At 38.2% G+C, this 17,851-nt stretch overlaps 1 protein-coding gene across 1 annotated transcript; it reads left to right on the top strand.

Moving 5' to 3' along the window:
• The first annotated feature begins 224 nt into the window (after positions 1-224).
• On the top strand, positions 225-11,043 carry LOC149819206 (tobamovirus multiplication protein 2A-like). The gene is made up of 7 exons (XM_089984977.1): positions 225-304; positions 602-938; positions 3,837-3,936; positions 4,858-4,938; positions 5,016-5,120; positions 10,333-10,545; positions 10,689-11,043. The coding sequence occupies exons 2-7, from the start codon at positions 706-708 to the stop codon at positions 10,794-10,796; spliced, it is 840 nt and encodes a 279-aa protein (XP_089841103.1). The 5' UTR covers positions 225-304; positions 602-705; the 3' UTR covers positions 10,797-11,043.
• Positions 11,044-17,851: the final 6,808 nt, after the last annotated feature.

Here is a 17,851-nt window from a genome sequence, read left to right as displayed (position 1 = left end):
CCTTCAAGGCCGGTTAGAATTAACCGAGCTAAGAGATCCAAACGACTCGTTTTCAGGAAACCCGTATCAGCCGAGCCGAGAGAAAGCCAAGCCGACCACGCTGGCGTTCCCGCGGATTTCTTTGTTTCCGGTGCGCGCCACTTTATCGCCCACGTGGTGAACGGTGATTGGCTGGCCCGCCTAAATATACAGCAGATAGGAACTTAAAAATGGCATTCGTATCCCTCCATCGCTCTCCCTCCCATCATCATCGTCATCATCGTCTCCGTCTCGACTCTGTTCTAACTCTTAGAAATCCAAGGAGGTAAAAATTTCTCGATCGAAAACCCTAGATTTGCATAAAAATGTCATCGATAGTTCATTGCTTTCTTCGTTCAAATTCAATTATCCAGAAATCAATCGTCTGGGACTTCCCGAATCCTCAATTATCTCGTTATTTTCTTGAATGATTTTCCGTATTTTCGTCGTAGAAATCACTCGCGATCTTACATTTTCTTGAAATTTCCCGTGAAAATCGAAATCGTGTTTCTCTTCTTTACTTCCCCCTTGGTATTGTTGTTATTTTGGTTTTATTTATTTTTTTCATGTTTCTGGTTGGCAGGTTTTTGAGGAATTTGGGGTTCTTAATATCCGGGGAGCTCTCGGCGATCATGATTTAAGGTTTTTAGAGTTTACGATTCGGGAGGATCGTGATCTTCTCAAGGAATGGCGTGCAGAGGGTTCTGGGAATGCTTGCTGAAGCTTCTCAATTTCCTGCTCACCCTGGCCGGGTTGGCCATGGTGGGATACGGGATCTACTTATTCGTTGAATGGAAGAGGAGCACCGCGGGTTTGAATCTCGTGGCGGGCGAGGGGTCGGAGGTAGTAACGCTCGGTCGGCCGCTGCTAATGAGCGTCTCGCTCTCAACCAGCATCCTCGATAAACTTCCGAAAGCTTGGTGGGTGGATTCTTGCTTTGATTCGTTGGTTCTTTTCGGTTTTAGATTTGTTTCTGTTTTAATCTTACGGATTGAGACGGTCGTTGGTCGTAGTAGTTGTTTCAATTTATGACGTTCCTCTTTTTGGTGCATTATATCCGTAATTGTATGCGTTTTGGATTTTTGGCTGCAATTATTTTTTTTGTGTTTTGGCATTTTGGGAGACTCTAATTATTTTAAGAATGAAGGAGATTGATGGGTTTTGGTGGGGCTGTTTGTCGTCGTAAATTCACTAGCTGAATCAGGTCAAATTTTGTTGGCATATTCCATGGCTTTTGGTTATGATAGTACATATTTTGTTGGCCTGGGCAACCACCAAAGTTATTGATTACATTACATATCAATTTTCAATTTGCAGTTACCATTGTTGTTTACAACATGATGATTTTGAGTTGTTGTTCAAGGGTTTGCATTTAAGATGTTATTCAAGTGGGAAAATCCCATATACGATGAATAGTTTTTGTTTCTGTCAAAATAAGCAGGAGTCCTGATCCTGTTAGTGTAGTAACTAGAAATGGAATGAAAGGTACCAGAGATGGGCATCCATGGAGAGTTGCAATCCCCACAATGTTTCTGATTTGGCAGTTCTATCTATGATCTACCATTCATGGATGTTGATACAATCTCTCTTTCTTGGAACACCTTAGGATGCCAATTAAATTGTTCCCATGATTCTTTGGCATAAAGATGGAAATATCTAAAAGGTATGTTGCTGCCATTCCTGAAGATTAAGATCATCAAAGTAATGTCCAGATAATAGGTAGGAGCATAAACTGAAACATCGTGGAAGTATGGCCATCTCCCTGTGTCCTAGTTTTATGGGACTCTCATGTTGTAACACTACCAACCATCTCCATGTTGTGTCCCCTACCCGTGTTTGTCTCTGTGTGACACAGGATGGCTCTGCTAATGTTCCACAAAAGCTGGTAACTCGTAAAGAAGCTAACAGTGACAAAACAAGAGATGTGATTTGGATTGCTGCTCTTGCATTTGATGGGTGGACCATTCATGAGCAAGGTCTAATTGGATGGAACAATCGTACACTCTTAAAGGACGTATTATCTCAGGTTGTTTATTCGCCCACTGCTTTTGATACCAAGTGTCAATTTTTAGGCACAATATGAAGAGGATTACAAGAAATGGCAAAATACCATTTTTTAATATCACTTTTCCATTCTTCGTGTCATTGACCAATCCATTATTTTTTCATGACTTTATAGACATGAGATAATTCTTGTTCTTTTGAAACTGCAATCTGTCATCTTATTCATTAGAATTCTTAGCATCCATTTAGAATGGCTTGCTTAGATGTTTTTAGATAAAATTAGTGCAAATGCTTTGCCAAATTTTCTGTTATCGATGGTCGTATTTGAGATGCCTTAGAGCTAGGTGAGGCATTAATTTATGTCTGGGAATAGTTCCTTATGTTTTTAACAGTTTGAATTTTTATGTGTATTTCCATCATATCTTAGCACTTAAAAGGTTCTAATATGTTTATATTTTAATTGTAAAGCTCATTTTTCTTTCTTAGATAAGATGCAGAGAAGATACATGGAAAAGTTTAGCCTCTTCTCAGAACATTCATTTCCTACTTAGTTACCCATTGTGCTGTGTTTTCCAAGGCAAATTAGGTCATGTGTTGAACTTATGTAAATTGAAGTTAGAATCCAACTTACTTTGGCATCTTGGTGTCTGTCCTGGAGTTACCTTTTGGATGTTTAAAGCCCTTCAAATTGATTCATGCAAATACCAACAAATCTTTGTTCTACACTCATTGGTATAATGAAATAGCGGAAAATGTAAAAACAATGCCACTAAGGGCTTACAAGATCACAATCACAAAAGTGCACAAGCACAAACCAATGCCACTAAGGGCTTGCAAGATCACAATCACAATGTGCACAAGCACAAGTCCACTATGGGACAATGCAATAGCTAACAAAGGGCAACACAAGAAGGTAAAACATAATAGTCTTTATTGAACAAATGCTTAAGTCAAAAGCATTAAAGAATAGGGGGAAGCACACCCCTATTTATACAATACAGAGGAGAGAAGAGGGACCCTTGAGAGCTCCCAATAGAGTCGTTGGGAGCTCCCAACGGTCATATTTCTGACCATTGGGATTCCCAACGACTATGGTCTTTTTTACCATAGAGCCTCTAATGACTCTACAAATTACAAAACTAAAAAATAAATAAATGAATAAAAGGAAAAATAATTGTTTTAATAAACATTTTTATTACAAGTGAAATGACTAAAATGCCTCTATAGGACATTTACCTATTATGATACTAATAACAATATATGTATATATGTGTGTATATATAGGTATATACATACATGTATACATATATTTTAACAATTGGCTCATACCTAATCAATGTGGTAATGTGCGGTTTTTATTTTTTTCTTTTGGCAATAAAAGAATGTGGCAAGTATGGAGGGATGTGCATGCACATTCACGTGGCTGCTCTCTTGTCTTAGTCTAAGTGATAGATCACGTAAAACACCTGGTTAGTGTAGCTATAACTTGACCTAGTGAAATGACAACATGGATGTCAAGCATAAATTTTACATGACCAGGTTGAGACTCGTGCATCATCGCAGTCTCTGCCAACTACTTTTGAAGTTCTACTCAGGCCAGTAGGTTGATCCAGTTCTTCAGGCTTGGTTCATATTCTACTATTCCACAGGGAACCTGTTAGAGATCTAGCTTCCAGTGTCCTCATAACTTGATTGCATTCTGCAGTTGCCTAGAGATTTCATTTTTTCAGTTAACATGTAAGGTTTTCAATGAAAAATTCAGGCTACTTGGTTCAATGCAGAAACTGATGGTACACTATTTATATTTTTTGCAGGTTTATTTATTTATTCGTTGGCATCGGAGTCATCCTGTTTATCATTTCTTGCTTTGGCTGTATTGGAATAGCAACCAGGCGTGGGTGCTGCCTGTCTTGTGTATCCTGCTTCCTTGCTTAATTTGCTTCAGTCTCTAGCTATTGTATTATTCTTTAGAATCTTTACAAGTTTTAATCCTACTTTACTAATCAATTTTTCATAACATTTATCATGTCTAGATCACAACTCTTACATTATGACCAGTCCTTTTCATTTTATAAAGTCAAAAAGTCATGACTCATATTATGAAAGGAACACTGCTTTTTATCGCATTAAGAAAAAGTCATTCTTGTCTTTTTCTTTTTAAATGACATTTTTTCAAGTTGTAAATCTTGTTTTTTTTTCAAATGATATATGTCGAAGTTGCAAAACATGGACATTTAAAGCTATCTTCTGATATTCTGCTATCTGTCAGAAGAAGAGTATATAAAGCCTTCTGGGAGATAGTGGCATTTTATCATGGTGTAATTTGGTGAAACATTAAGTGGTTTTACAAGATAAAGTGCATTCATGTTTCTGTCAGGCAATCAGTAATGCAGTTCATAAGAAGACAATTCTTGTGTGTTTTTCAAAGTTGCAGATCATGGTTGTTTAAAGCTATTTTTTGATGTTATGAAATTCAGAAAAAGATTATAGAATGTTTTATGGAAGGTAGTGGCTTTTTTCATGGTGTTTGGTGAATCATCGAGTTTTTTGCAAGATGAAGGGCATTACGTTTCTGTCAGACTATCATAAAACTTGAGGTGTTGTGGTTCACTAGTGCTGTATTCATGTTTAAGGTATGCGCATTCCAGGCACTTCTGAGATTTCATTCATTATGTGCACACACACATAAAGAAAAAAAAGAAGAAAAGGCACTTACATGAAGTTCAGTCATGGTTGCTTGTAGTTTTTAGCAATTCAAATCATATATTGACATCCATGGATGTTTGCTAGCCATTTTTTTCTTTATCAAGTGAGAAATGTACTTAACACAAACAGTACTCTATACTGGTGTTCCTATTGATCTTGGCAGAGCTTGGACTTGCAGCTTTCATATTCTTTGACCATAGCTGGAAAGATGTGAGTGTTGTATATGTATTTTCAGATGATACATTCTTTTCTGCAGATGTACTGATGTCATTGCATTGCATTTATAGGAAATTCCAACAGACAGCACTGGAGATTTTGACATGATATATGATTTTCTAAAGGAACACTGGAAAATCGCCAAGTGGGTTGCTCTAGGAGTTGTTATTTTGGAGGTATTTTGCTCCCTTTTCCCCATGTTTTGTAAAGATTTCAATATTGTGATTGATGTGCCACATTGTCTTGACTCCAAATTTTGTAAAAGGAAACTAGATAAAGAAGCTTGGATATTCTCATGTGTCTCAAATCCTGAGTTAGTATATCTAGTGTTAATCATCTGAACACATATATTCGAAGTTATTAATCTTCCAAATATGTGTAAGTTTCATGGAATAAAAGATATAGGTTTCTTTTAATCCATATATGTTTATTATGTTTTTCTTGTATGAACTTTATGCCTTTTGCATCAAAACCAAGGTTGTAAGTATCGTATCATTACCCGTATCGGTCGGGCCCAAAATAATATACGAATTTTATCATATCATAAAAATTATAATTTTTAATAAAAAACATTCAAAAATTCTATAAAAACATGAAAAATAAAAAAATAGCAAAAAATCTTAAAAAACATAACACATGAGACAAAGATGGATTGCACAAAATACATCCATAGAATCACATACGAAGCATTTATGTCTATGAGTTGCATAAGACATCATCAAATATCAACTATCTCACACGAACAATGCAAAATATTAAATATCTTGCAATTAAGAACATGCCACAAGATTCATACTTTCATATTACATAAACAAAAACAAAATATTATGAATACTTAAGTGTTATTAAATAAGCAAGTTTTTAAAAAATATAACCTGAATCATCATTATCTTTTTCTTCTTCTCCTCTTACTTCTTTGACACTTACATTATCTCCAATATATGTGGACTCTTTATCATGTACCTCTTGTGTTCCTTCCACGTTGATCCACTGAATGTTCTATTCATTCAAAATGTCTATTTTTTCTTGAATTCATGCATTCAATATATCAAAAATCTTCAAACTAATGATTTTAAATTCCTCTTTGTGCCTCCTTGATGATAACTTTTCTATTTGCCTAAAAAGATCACATGAAAAAATAAAAACTAGTTCGGATTTGTATGATATAAAAATAACTTTAAATAAACACATGAAAATGACAAATAAACTTTATAATTTTATATACCTCTGCCTCAGCCATAAGCTGTAGCGAATGTAGATGAGGACATTGAGCCTTTTGTAGTTCAGTCTATTTTTTTCTTTTTGTATGAATCTGCTTGAAAACACTTTAGTTTCTCTCCATCCACTTGCACTAGACATTTGGTTAAGAATGTGAATGACAAAAGCTCTCAAATTTGGAACATCACTTTCAAACCTAGTCCACTACATGTTTCAAAAAAAATAAAAAAATAAAAAATTAGTAAGATAATAAAAAATACAATCATACAAAACATTATAATTGAATAACAATATAAAATTAAAATTAAAATAGACAAAATAAATTACCTTAATGCATTGTGGCACGGTTTTACACTGTTGCAGGTCTCCCCATATCATACAATGCACTATCATAAATTTTTATTTCTTTATGAATTTGACCTTGAATGCCATAATCAGTGTTCAACCTTTCGACGCAATCCAAAAGTCCATTGTTGACTTTTCGGAGCATTTTAAATGTAGGAGAATATCTAAATGCATGATTTAAATAATATGTTGCAACATGAAGAGGTTGATAAAGTTGCCTAGTCCACCTATGATCAATGATGTTCTATATAGGCATGTATACTTTTTTTATTCAAATTATATTTAATGACCTCTTTTGTCTTATCCATGGCCTCATAAATATAACCCATAGTTGGTATGTCTTCATTGTCAACCAATCGAAGTACTTTCACCCAAGGTATAGTTATTCTCAACGTCACTTATGAATTCCATAATTCACTTTTAAATACAATATATACAATTTTTCTTGGCTTTCCTTTTTGTGCATGGGGATATGCATTTTACTCATCTGATGAAAACATTTTTTTAGTGTAGTTCTATTCTTTAGTAGATTTTGCATTTTCAAAAAATTTGTAGCAAATCTAGTAATTACACTACGAATCAACTCAACACACTAGTGTACTTTCTCATTATGATTAAAATTTATGCATGATTGTAAATAAATTTAATAACTTCTTGGCAACATTCAAATGTGTTGTATTTCATTCATGTTGCCGATGTTCTCAAGCATGAGGTCTATGCAATGGACTGCACACGGGGTCCAAAAGAATGACCCATAATTTTTTGCCAATTCTTTACCTGTTGCTCTATAATTTGTTGCATTATCAGTAATGAATTGAACAATCTTTTGAAGTTGAACATCTTCCACAACCTGATAAAATACTCTGAGCAATATATTTGTTGTCTTGGGGCATATCAGACAAATCAATTGACTTAAAAAACATATTTCTTTTGGGGAAATAGACAAGAAAATTTATCAAGGTCCTTGACTTTCTATCTGTTCACTCATTTGCCATGATAGCTGCACCCAGTTTCTTTCCATGACTGTCTCATTTCATCACAATATGCTTTCACTTCATTCACATTAGTATCTAAATTTGTTTCTCTCAAATCAAGATATAAAGGTATTTTATATCTAGACCCGATACTAATTATGATATCTGTCATGACCTAAAAATAAAAGAAATTTGTTGTATTAAAAGGAATGCAAGCATCATAGAACCATCTCTCAACTACGATATTCGCCTACTCGACTAAATTTTGAGAAGTCATAGCAATACTAATGTTGGATTGCCCCACAAGGGAAAAAGCTCTTAATAGAGCCTGTAGCTCTACCTCCTTTTCGAAAAACTCCTTTCTTATTTTTCTCCTCTTACTTTTTTTTGTGTCTGTGACACTACTACTACTATCACCAACCACACTTTTTCCATTTGCTGCAGAACTTCCTATTTCTAATGTTATGCTAGGGGTTATAGGATCAAAAGTAGGGAGTTTATTTTCGTCTTCTAAGGGTTGTGCATACCTCGTTTATGTCTATCTATTTTTCTTGGGTTTTTTTCTCTCAAACTATGTCACATGGGTGCGGGTACGGGTGCGACACGAGTGTGGAGCAATTTTAAAAATTTTGGACACGAGGACACGGCTATATATATAACAATGATAAGATCCGACCTCGATACCGTCTTGGATCCGGGTCGGGTCCGAATCCGGACCCGCCCCGAGTCCAAATTGTGGATGGACTCGGCCCCGGTGCGTTGACCGACTCTGACACTTAGTTGACCGTGTCCGAAGCCGCACCCGTGTCGGAGCATGTTGACACGGTGCGTCGACCTTTTAGCTAAGTCCGTGTGACTTAGCTCTCAAACTATTGGGTAATTGCTGGCATTGTCATTTCATGGCATCCGACAAATTCCTTGACATGCAAGGGGCAACATTGAGATCTATCTCGGCTAAATGATGCATAAATCGAAAGCTACCGCCTAAAAAAATATTATGGTAATAGTTGCACTCAATTTTCAAATCAGTTTCTACTCATTACTTAAGTGCCCCATTGCCATTCCAGATCATCTGATGTCATCTTTCCAAAAAAAACCTCAATAAGAAGCAAAGAATAAGGTTTTTTTTACCTTAACCTACTTTCTTGAGTGAAAAAATAGTGAAAATGCACTCTTACTTGAGCAAACTACAAAAACGCTCTTCCTTATGCACGGATCATCCCCCAAATCGCTCTTGCGACTCCTAGGGTGCGTGAATACTCCTCTAATGGACTCTACACAAATGAGGGAGTCGACTCTCAAGAGGTCTTTAAAACCCAACAAGAAAAAATTACGATTCGGCCATTTTTAAAGTGTGTCGAAGTATGATATACCATGTATTGTACGATACAGATACGACACACACTCGTATCACGATCCGAGTGTGTATCATATCATTATTTTCCATAGTAATGATATGTATTGTACTGTATTGTACGATGTGGTACGTCACTTACAACATTGATCAAAACTATCATGCATGGCATTGATACAATATTTATTGCCAAGGTGTTTTTGAATAACAGAAAAGACGAGAAAAGCATTTTGTTAATCTGATGATTATTAGAAAAGTGTATAACCAGATACATGCACAAACAGAATGTGTCTGGTTTTACCACTACATTGATTACCCATGTGGTCAGCGGGGCCCTGTGTCAAGCTGAAGGCTCAGGATCGAATCCCACTGGCGAATGGGGGCTGCCATCGCTTTATCATGGTTGGGTCACGTAAGGCTGGATGGTCGTGTCTTCAATCCGGAGTTTTACCTTGCAGGGAGGCAGGCTCATTAAGTGACATGGTTCTCGGTGTGGGTTTCTGTCATAAAAAAATAAAAAACGTATGTGGTTTTGGGTATTTCAACCATATTTACGCCAAACATCCATTGGATGAAAATTGCTTACCTTTAAATAAAAGGATTAGTGTTTCATTGCCCTCATGTTTGTGTGTGTGACATTGCCTGTTTGCTTGGGTGGGTGTGGGTATGTATATACATATATATGTATAGAGAGAGAGAGAGAGCATCTATAGCCCATCTGAATTGTGCAGTTGAACTGTACTCTCATGAGAGAGTTCATCTGGCCAACCTCCCTTGCAGTCAAATGGTTCAGTTGGGGCCATAGATAGTACCTCTCTCTCTCTGTGAAAGACAAACTACTTCCAGTTTTTGTTGCTCAACAAAGCATGACTTGTGGCTCCTTCAGGTTAGGAGGAAGCAGCTGCTTGTTTACCCATTGGTGGCGCATTAGAATGCTACCGTGTGGATGCATACACATGCCCACCTGTGTGCTTGTGTGTGTGTATGTGGAGAAGTGCCTCCCTTAAAAAGAAGGGAAAAAGGATAAGGAGCCAGATGAGCTCCAGGAGGCCATTTGTAAATGCATACAGCGCTTCTTGCCTGCATATTGTTCCAACTTTTTTTCCGTAGTAGTGGGCATCGGATTAACAGGTATATAATTGTCGGGATGCCCCAAAACATTAAAGCATTTGCGGTCTTCCGTCCCTGCTTTTGTTTCTTCGCTTTTCTCTTTCTGCCAGGGTGAGGTAAGGAGTAGTCTCAGAGTGGCTCAGTCATCGTGTGTGTCATGTACATGGAGGACCTGCATGAGTGCTTGCAGACATATACTTTACAGCCTTAATCAAAAGGTCTTGATTCAACTTTCAAAACTTGATTGGGCAATGGCATCTATTTAATTTGAGGTTCATATGAGACATTCGCTCTGTGTACTCTGTTAATTTTTGTACTTGTTCTTTGCACATTGCTGATATCTGCATATGCAGAGACTGCTTCATCTAAAATTTTCCTGTGGTGCAGGCTCTGACATTCTTCTTAGCCCTTGTGGTCCGAGCAGTAAACAGTCCACCTGGAGACTATGACAGTGATGATGAGTATATCGCTCCGAGGTCTGGAATCCGACAACCATTGATAGGTAGACAGGCTATACCAGCAACTGGAGTGCCTGTACCTGGTGTCCCTGATCAGCGTGTTGGTAGGAATGATGCTTGGAGCAATAGAATGAGAGAAAAGGTACTGCATTGATGCTTTAAGTCCGACTCTCGACTATTTCTGTTGGCTTTTTGTAGGCGGTTCTTGACTCAGATCAAGCCATATTAGGTTGATCAGATCTTCATAAGTTGGTGTTTGACCATCCCATTTTTGCTTCATTGCAGTATGGCCTAGACACAGCAGAATTCACGTACAACCCCTCAGAGTCAAATCGGTATCAGCAACAGGCTGCGCCACCGGCCGAGGAGAGGAGTCGCTGCACCATAATGTGATTTCTCAAAGGTCATGTGACTGCAAAGTGCCTTCTTGGGAAGTGGAAGATCATGAAGCCAGATGGTTTCTGTGAGTGATGTGTGGAAAACTTTAGTGTAAGGTTGCACAGAACTAAAGATATGTACATTTATTGGGCCCTTCTTTTTGGTATTTCTTTGTTTCCAGTCATTCCTTCTCAAACACTCTTCCTTTTTTGTGAGCACTCTTGCTGATGTTAAACTCAAGTATAAAACAAGGTTTTCTCACGAGGTCTGTCACATGGATACTCCATTTTTACTCCTGTATTATTGGTAGTGAAAAACTTCACCAAGATGGCCGTATCCCTGTGTCTACAGCCGTATCCATGTTAGACATAAGTTTCCGATGACCGGTGTTACCTCTGGACAAAGGCAAGGCTGATGAGAAATTGGAAGTTGATGATTGTCAGTTGGTAAGTTCATTAAAAGCTTTGCTGTTTCAGATCTGGAAATGATCGTCTATGAATATGATAAGCCGAAACCGCTTCAGGTTCAGAGACCTAGCCGCTCTGGCTCAGCCTGCCTAACTACGGTCTCTGTCCATGTCAGCGTAAAACTCTGAGAGCTTACCCGTCAACCCCAGGGAGTTGCCAAGCTTGAGCTTACGCAGCAGGGGGTGGCGTCCATGGGATTTGAACCTAAACTGCCCTTCAAGCAGACTTGGCCCCATCTCGCTACGCCAAACCCCTTGGGTCTGGTAGTCTTTTCTCTTTGTGTTCAAGGTATATAACATCCTTATGGACCTTTGTTCTAGGCCCATGGTTCATGGGTTTAGCTTAGAGCTAGGGTATGTGATGCCTTTGTAGAACACCTTTCTGGTTGAGCTCACTGTGTTGTTTAGGGCCTTTGGGCATCTTGAAGTTGCACACAAGCGTTTCCACGGGAGTACCTGAAATGCTGTTTTTTGGTTCTCTCAATATCACGATGCACTCCAAGTTGTATCAGACTGCAGCAAGTGCAGAGCATGAGGCCTAACAAAGTCAGGATTCTCACTTATTGTAGGGATGTAAACAGATCAGACTCGGGGCAGATTTATGCATTACCATACTGAGTCCGACCTAATTGGATTCGGAGTTGGATGGAATCAGATAAAACAAAATCTGGATCTGACTAGCTTAAAACCAGTTATGTACACTTAATCTGATTCGGGTTCAGGTTTAAATGTAAAACTCAATACTGAACCTAAATCTGATTATTAATCAGATCTGGAAATATCTACTTAAGTCGGATGTTGGATTACAAGAAGTTCAGCTAGGTAAAGCTATATACAGTGATCAAAGAGCTTGGTTTTCATACCAAAAAAAGATTTACATGGTGAACTAATCTAGGGTGGATCAGGTGCAATCAATCACATTGCGCACATTAAGTATGCTTGAATGCCCTCCATCTTTGGGATACAGTCTGTCAGCTGCCACGCTCAACAACTGCTCCAGTACACTCAAAGTGTGCAATGTGATTGCACCTGAACTACTCTATAATGACAGTGAACATATTGTGAGAATTTGTTTCAGCCCTTAAAAATATCACAATATGTTCAAAATATTGTGATATCTACTACAAAATAAAACCAATATCATAAACACTATCATGCCCATCTTTGTCATCATATAATGAAAGATGCCATATGATTAAAGTAGATCCGGTTTGAAGTGCCTCGGGGGTTTCCACAGATGCCGTTCATCCAATTCCAAACCACCATTGTTATTCATATTTTGGAATTAAGAACCAAATGTTTATGTTTAGAATCTGTTCCAGATTTTGACACGTTTTCCTTATGTCACAAAGATAGATGTACGACTCGACAGGCGATGCAAGTAAAGTGCACGAGTTTGAAATAAAAAATAGGACATGAAGACATTATTCTTTTAATCAATAAAGAGATTTTTTATTTTTTAGTTCATAAAAATGCCTTGTTCATGGAAATTTTATTGAAAACTGCTCAAAATTGTAAATATATATATATATATATATATATATATATATATATATATATATATCAGTAATCGTCATATCGTGTCCGGTCTTGTCACCAGGGATGTGCGACCAACATGGCGTGTCTGTGTGACATTGCCCCTATCGAGTCGGGTCGGGTTCGGAGCTCCAACAGAAAAAAACCCACCAAGAAGACAAGGTGGGAACTTTTCAAACCGCAGATTCAAAGAAATGGCACCACAAATGTGAAATGACAAAAATAACCCTTACTTGCTGAAGCAATTCCTACCTCCTAATGTTGTCAGTATCGGTATCTGCCCTGAATCGTTTGGCCACCGATTCAGATGTATGGGATACTCAAGTGAATTGTTCTGTATCGGCCAGAAAATAATAAAAAATATTATGTGTCAATCATAACCTGACATGTGTTAAACCATTAAAATAATAATAGTAATTTATTTTTAGTATTTTTGCATTTATTTAAAAAATAGCCGATTCAGGGTGAAGCGTATCGATTTTATGCTGATACGCTTAGTATCGACCAATACGTACGCATTGATACTGATAACATTTTGAAAGCTATTGCAGTTTTTCCATCTAAATAATCAAACGAAATTCAAAAAAAAAATAATTGGGATCGCCATTCTTCTATCTTAAATCTCCAAATTTTCACATTCGTTTCGATTTCTTGATTTGCTTTTTGTCGTTTCTCATCGTTGTTTCGACGCTCCAATCGCATTGGATTATTTTAACACCATCCCCATTGTGGGGAGTTTGTGGGAGGAGGGGGAACCTCCGCCTCTTCCTCTTCCAAGAACTTGATCGTGGGAAAGGAAGGGGGTAGGTGAATGGTTCCCCCCATTTTTTTAAAAGAGGGCGATAATGGGGGGATTAACCGACTCCCCATGACTATAAAAGCCATAGGGAGAGCTCATTCCCTTTCCCATTTGACTACTAAGAGAGAGAGAGAGAGAAGCAAAGTGAATGGGAGAAGGAGAAGAAGAGGTGTCACAACCACCGACCACTAGGTGAGTTTCTTTCTCTCCCTTTTTACGTTTAATGCAGAGGTCGCTCGCAACCTTTGGTTGCTGGCGAGTAGCAGGGATAAGAAGAATCCTGTCTCTGTCGTTTTGTAAGAAGAAGGGATATCAGAGGGGGTTTTCCCTTGCTATCGACACTAAAAAGAAGGGGGTTGGAACCGTCGGTGATCGGCGATCGCCAGTGGTGCCGGCCTACTTACAGGGGACTACAGCAGTCCGACAATAGTGTGGTTATCAGAATTGTCGCATACCCAGAATGGCAAACTTGTTCTGCGTTTTTAAAGACCAAGTCGGTCATCAGTCTGGGCACGACCCTGACCGAAACGTGTCAGGTACAGATCGAGATGTCACAATTTGGGCATGTCAAACCAAGACAAACGCAATATATATATATATATATATATATATATATATATATATATATATATATATATATATATATATATATATATATATATATGACAGACTGACGCGGGTCTGTATTGACAGACAGACCGAGTCGGGTTTATATTGACTGACTGACCAACTCAGTTTGGATAAATCGAGTCAGATCTAGGTTAGGTAACAGATCCACTCGGTTTGGGCAGACCGAGACAGATCTGTGTTAATTGATAGACTGGCTCGGTCTGTTTAGACCGAGTTGAGTATAGATTAATTGACAGACTGACTCGGTCTGAACAGACTGACTCGGTCTGAACAGACCGAGTTAGGTTTAGATTATTAGACAGACAGACTCAGTCTAGATGAACTAAGTCTGGTCTGTGTTTTTCGACAAGCCGAGTTAGGGTTTGTATATTGTGACAAACCATCTCGGTCTATTCAGACCAAGTCAGTTCTAAATTAGTTTAGCAGACCAAGTTAGTTTGTATTTGTGGACTGATTTGGTCAAGACCAAAGTCGGGCCCAATATGGGTCAGACCGACTCAATCTAAACTGAGACAAATCAAACTTTTGATGTATATAAAGATATGTGTGCACGTGAATGATCGGGTGCGGTGGAAAAATCGAGACAGCGAAGACGTCAAATTTTTTATTACAAATTAGATCCAAGTTTGGATCCTAATTTGGACCCAAAACTCAAGTCGGATCACGAACACCCAAGTGGATTCGAAACTAAGTGGACTTAGAAGAGTTTAGTCCAAAATCCAAGAATGTCCACCATAGATACTTTGCATATGCCAAATCATCATAAATAGGTTTGGATCGAGTGTACCAGATCCAAGACCCAATTGAAATTTTGATTTAAAAAACTAAGTGATCCATTTTGAAATCAGAGTGGATTTGGATCCGGAATTTAATACGAAGTTGACATGGTGTAACGAAGTGGTGTAGAGATGACATAGATGTAGCTATGATAGGTCAAAAGATCAAAAAAAAACTATTTTACTCTTGGTATGCCTACATAGTAAACAAGGCATAACTTGGTACCCCGAAGTCAAATTCAAGTAATTCTTGAGTCTTTGGATTCTACTGCTTGAGTAGAATCCATTAATAGGAGATATAAGAACAAACTTCAAAATAATGGAGTCAAATTTTGATATTTTAGTCTAAGGGTGTTTTGATAAATTTAATAATAGTACGAGATATTTATTGATTTCAGACCAAAGGTTACGTAAGATTGAGAATTAGAATTTAAGTGTTACAGTTAAGTGAACATTTACAAATTTTTTCTTAGTTGATTAAAGCATATACTAGCTACTTTAGGCATTCTTCAATGTGATCTTAAGTGCTTTAAGTATGTTAGTTTTGTTTATTGTTAATAAATATTGTTTTGCATGTTTAGGAACGTATAAAGTTCAAGTGTGATGCTTAAATCTGATCATGCATATTTCCTGATTTATGATATAAATATGGCATGGCTTGACTACATATAAGAGATTGATATGTTATGTGAGAATTGAGAGTAGAGTTTGAGAGTCTCAAGATAGGTATTACCATAGAGAATGTCACGCTTATGCCTTGGGAGGGGCATTATAAGTGTCATGAATTAATCTATGGTGGGTTGTCATCCTTAACAGTTTAGACATGTGAATATGTGTTAAAAAGTAGTTAGTGGACATACATTGATGATTGTAGAATGCACTAACTTCAATATGTGAATATTGAGATAAAGTTGTGTAGAAGATGACCACACAGAATATAACAGAGAACTCTACTAGAAGGCATGGTCTGGGGCAATGTCGAAGTGTGTGTCTCGTGAATAACTTGAAATATCTCAGATGTTCTTAGGTGACCCTTAGTAATTAAAATATTGTCCACTAGACACATATAGGATGTAGCATGAAACATAAAATCTTGGGGGCAGGTATAGCTCCTTAAGACACCTTGAGGGCAGATATAGCTCCTTGAGACACCTTGGGGGCACGTATAGTCACTATGGCTCTTTGGCTAGCTATCAATTGAGCTCTTGAGCTCCCGGCTTGCAACTGGTGAGCAACTGCAGCACATGTGTTTGTAGTCTGGACCGGTTTGGACTACATTGTTGTGAATGATTCATATGTCTGGCCAACATTGTAGACTTTGAGTTATCTACATAGGTTGCTACGCCCGATGAGGCTATGTCTAGAATAGTTGATTAGAGTAGAAGATGTATTTGATAATTATATTAGAGATACAGTAAAAATAGGGTAAAACTCATAAATAACATATGTGCATATTTAACAAACTAAACTAAAACTAGGAGCTTAGAACTCACTACAATTGTAACGGTCGTGTTTATTTATAAATGAAATCTTATTGGGTTGTAGACTCACTCCCTTCCTTTGGTTACAATTGTAGGTTCAAAAACTGCTATCACTCACAAAACTTAGTATCGGACTACAACTCTGCTAGATTAGAAGTATGGTTCACCAGTGTTGTTAGAGGCGAACGCCTCAGTACCTAAAGCGTATGTATGAGAGGCAAAGCGCAAGCTCAAGGAACCAAGGCGTTGTAGGGAGGCGTTTGTAGGCTCGAAGCGCACACTGCACATGGGTGAAGCACACGCCTCGCATCAAGGCGCGCTTTTCTTCTAAGGCGTATGCACTCAAACCCCTGTCGATCAAAACCTTGTCACCCAACGATCAAGAACTATTGAAACCTGTCGATCCAACCCCATCGCTCAAACCCCTGGCGGCCAAAACCTATGGAATCCTATGGCTTGACGATCTTCCTTCTAGTATGGGAGTCATCCTTCTCCGTAATTGAGGGTTTTGAGGAAGGTGGTAAAGATATCAGGTGGATATAGGGGAAGGTAAGAGGGATTTGAGAAAGATGGTTTGCAGGCAACTAGGTTTGATAAGGGTGGTGGTGGTCTGGTGATGGAGGAGCAATAGTGGGCAGAGAGGGTGCAACCAGAAACTTGGGAAAAAGGGGTCTCTCTCTCTCTCTCTCTCTCTCTCTCTCTCTCTCTCTCTCTCTCTCTCGCACGCGCGGGTGTCTCCGGTAATGGTGGTCCATGGAGGAAGTCTGGCATGAGCCTCCGAGAGTGGATCTCTCTCTCCGACGAGGGACGATCTCTGGCAGAGGTCTATCTCCAACGATGGTGGCTTCGGCCCAGAGAGAGAGAGTGAGTAGTGGGCAGGCCATTCTTTCATTTTATTGTGTTCTCCCTCATTACCATTAAGCTTTCCTTTGTACTGTTGGGCGACACCACCTCGCCTGATCGCTTTCCCAAGTGGGGTGTAAGTGGGTCAGATCCAACAAAAGCTACTTCCGGCAAATATAATACTTAAAATATGCACATTCTACATGTGAGTCCGTACTCGGATCTGAGTAGGAAGTGTCGATATCATATTCAAATTCGGATATGATCTGATATTTCTTTAGAAAGACCATACTTGGATCCGATAAGGATTACATAAACCCAACCAGATAAAATAATATTTTTTATATTGAAAATTGTGGATGGAACTTGGGATGGATCTGATTTTGGTATAAAATTTCGTAAACCATATTGGACTTCATGGGTCTGACCCAAATAGTTAATCGGATTCCTTTCTTTGTTACCAAACCTTGACCCTATCAAATTCAGTATGGGTCCAAATCGGGTCATACCCAACCCATAGCATGGTCAAAATAGTAAGA

Source organism: Nuphar pumila, chromosome 13 (genome assembly GCF_984573655.1).
Source record: "Nuphar pumila chromosome 13, dmNupPumi1.hap1.1, whole genome shotgun sequence".
Classification (NCBI taxonomy): domain Eukaryota; kingdom Viridiplantae; phylum Streptophyta; class Magnoliopsida; order Nymphaeales; family Nymphaeaceae; genus Nuphar; species Nuphar pumila.
Note: the sequence above shows the minus strand (reverse complement) of the source record. Positions and strands in the feature narration are given on the sequence as shown.

Bases quoted from the DNA above. Each gene is read 5' to 3' on its own strand.
- LOC149819206 (XM_089984977.1), top strand. From the start codon at position 706: ATGGCGTGCAGAGGGTTCTGGGAATGCTTGCTGAAGCTTCTCAATTTC. The intron at 4,939-5,015 runs GTGAGTGTTGTA...TTGCATTTATAG, and splicing joins TTGACCATAGCTGGAAAGAT to GAAATTCCAACAGACAGCAC. The intron at 10,546-10,688 runs GTACTGCATTGA...GCTTCATTGCAG, and splicing joins GCAATAGAATGAGAGAAAAG to TATGGCCTAGACACAGCAGA.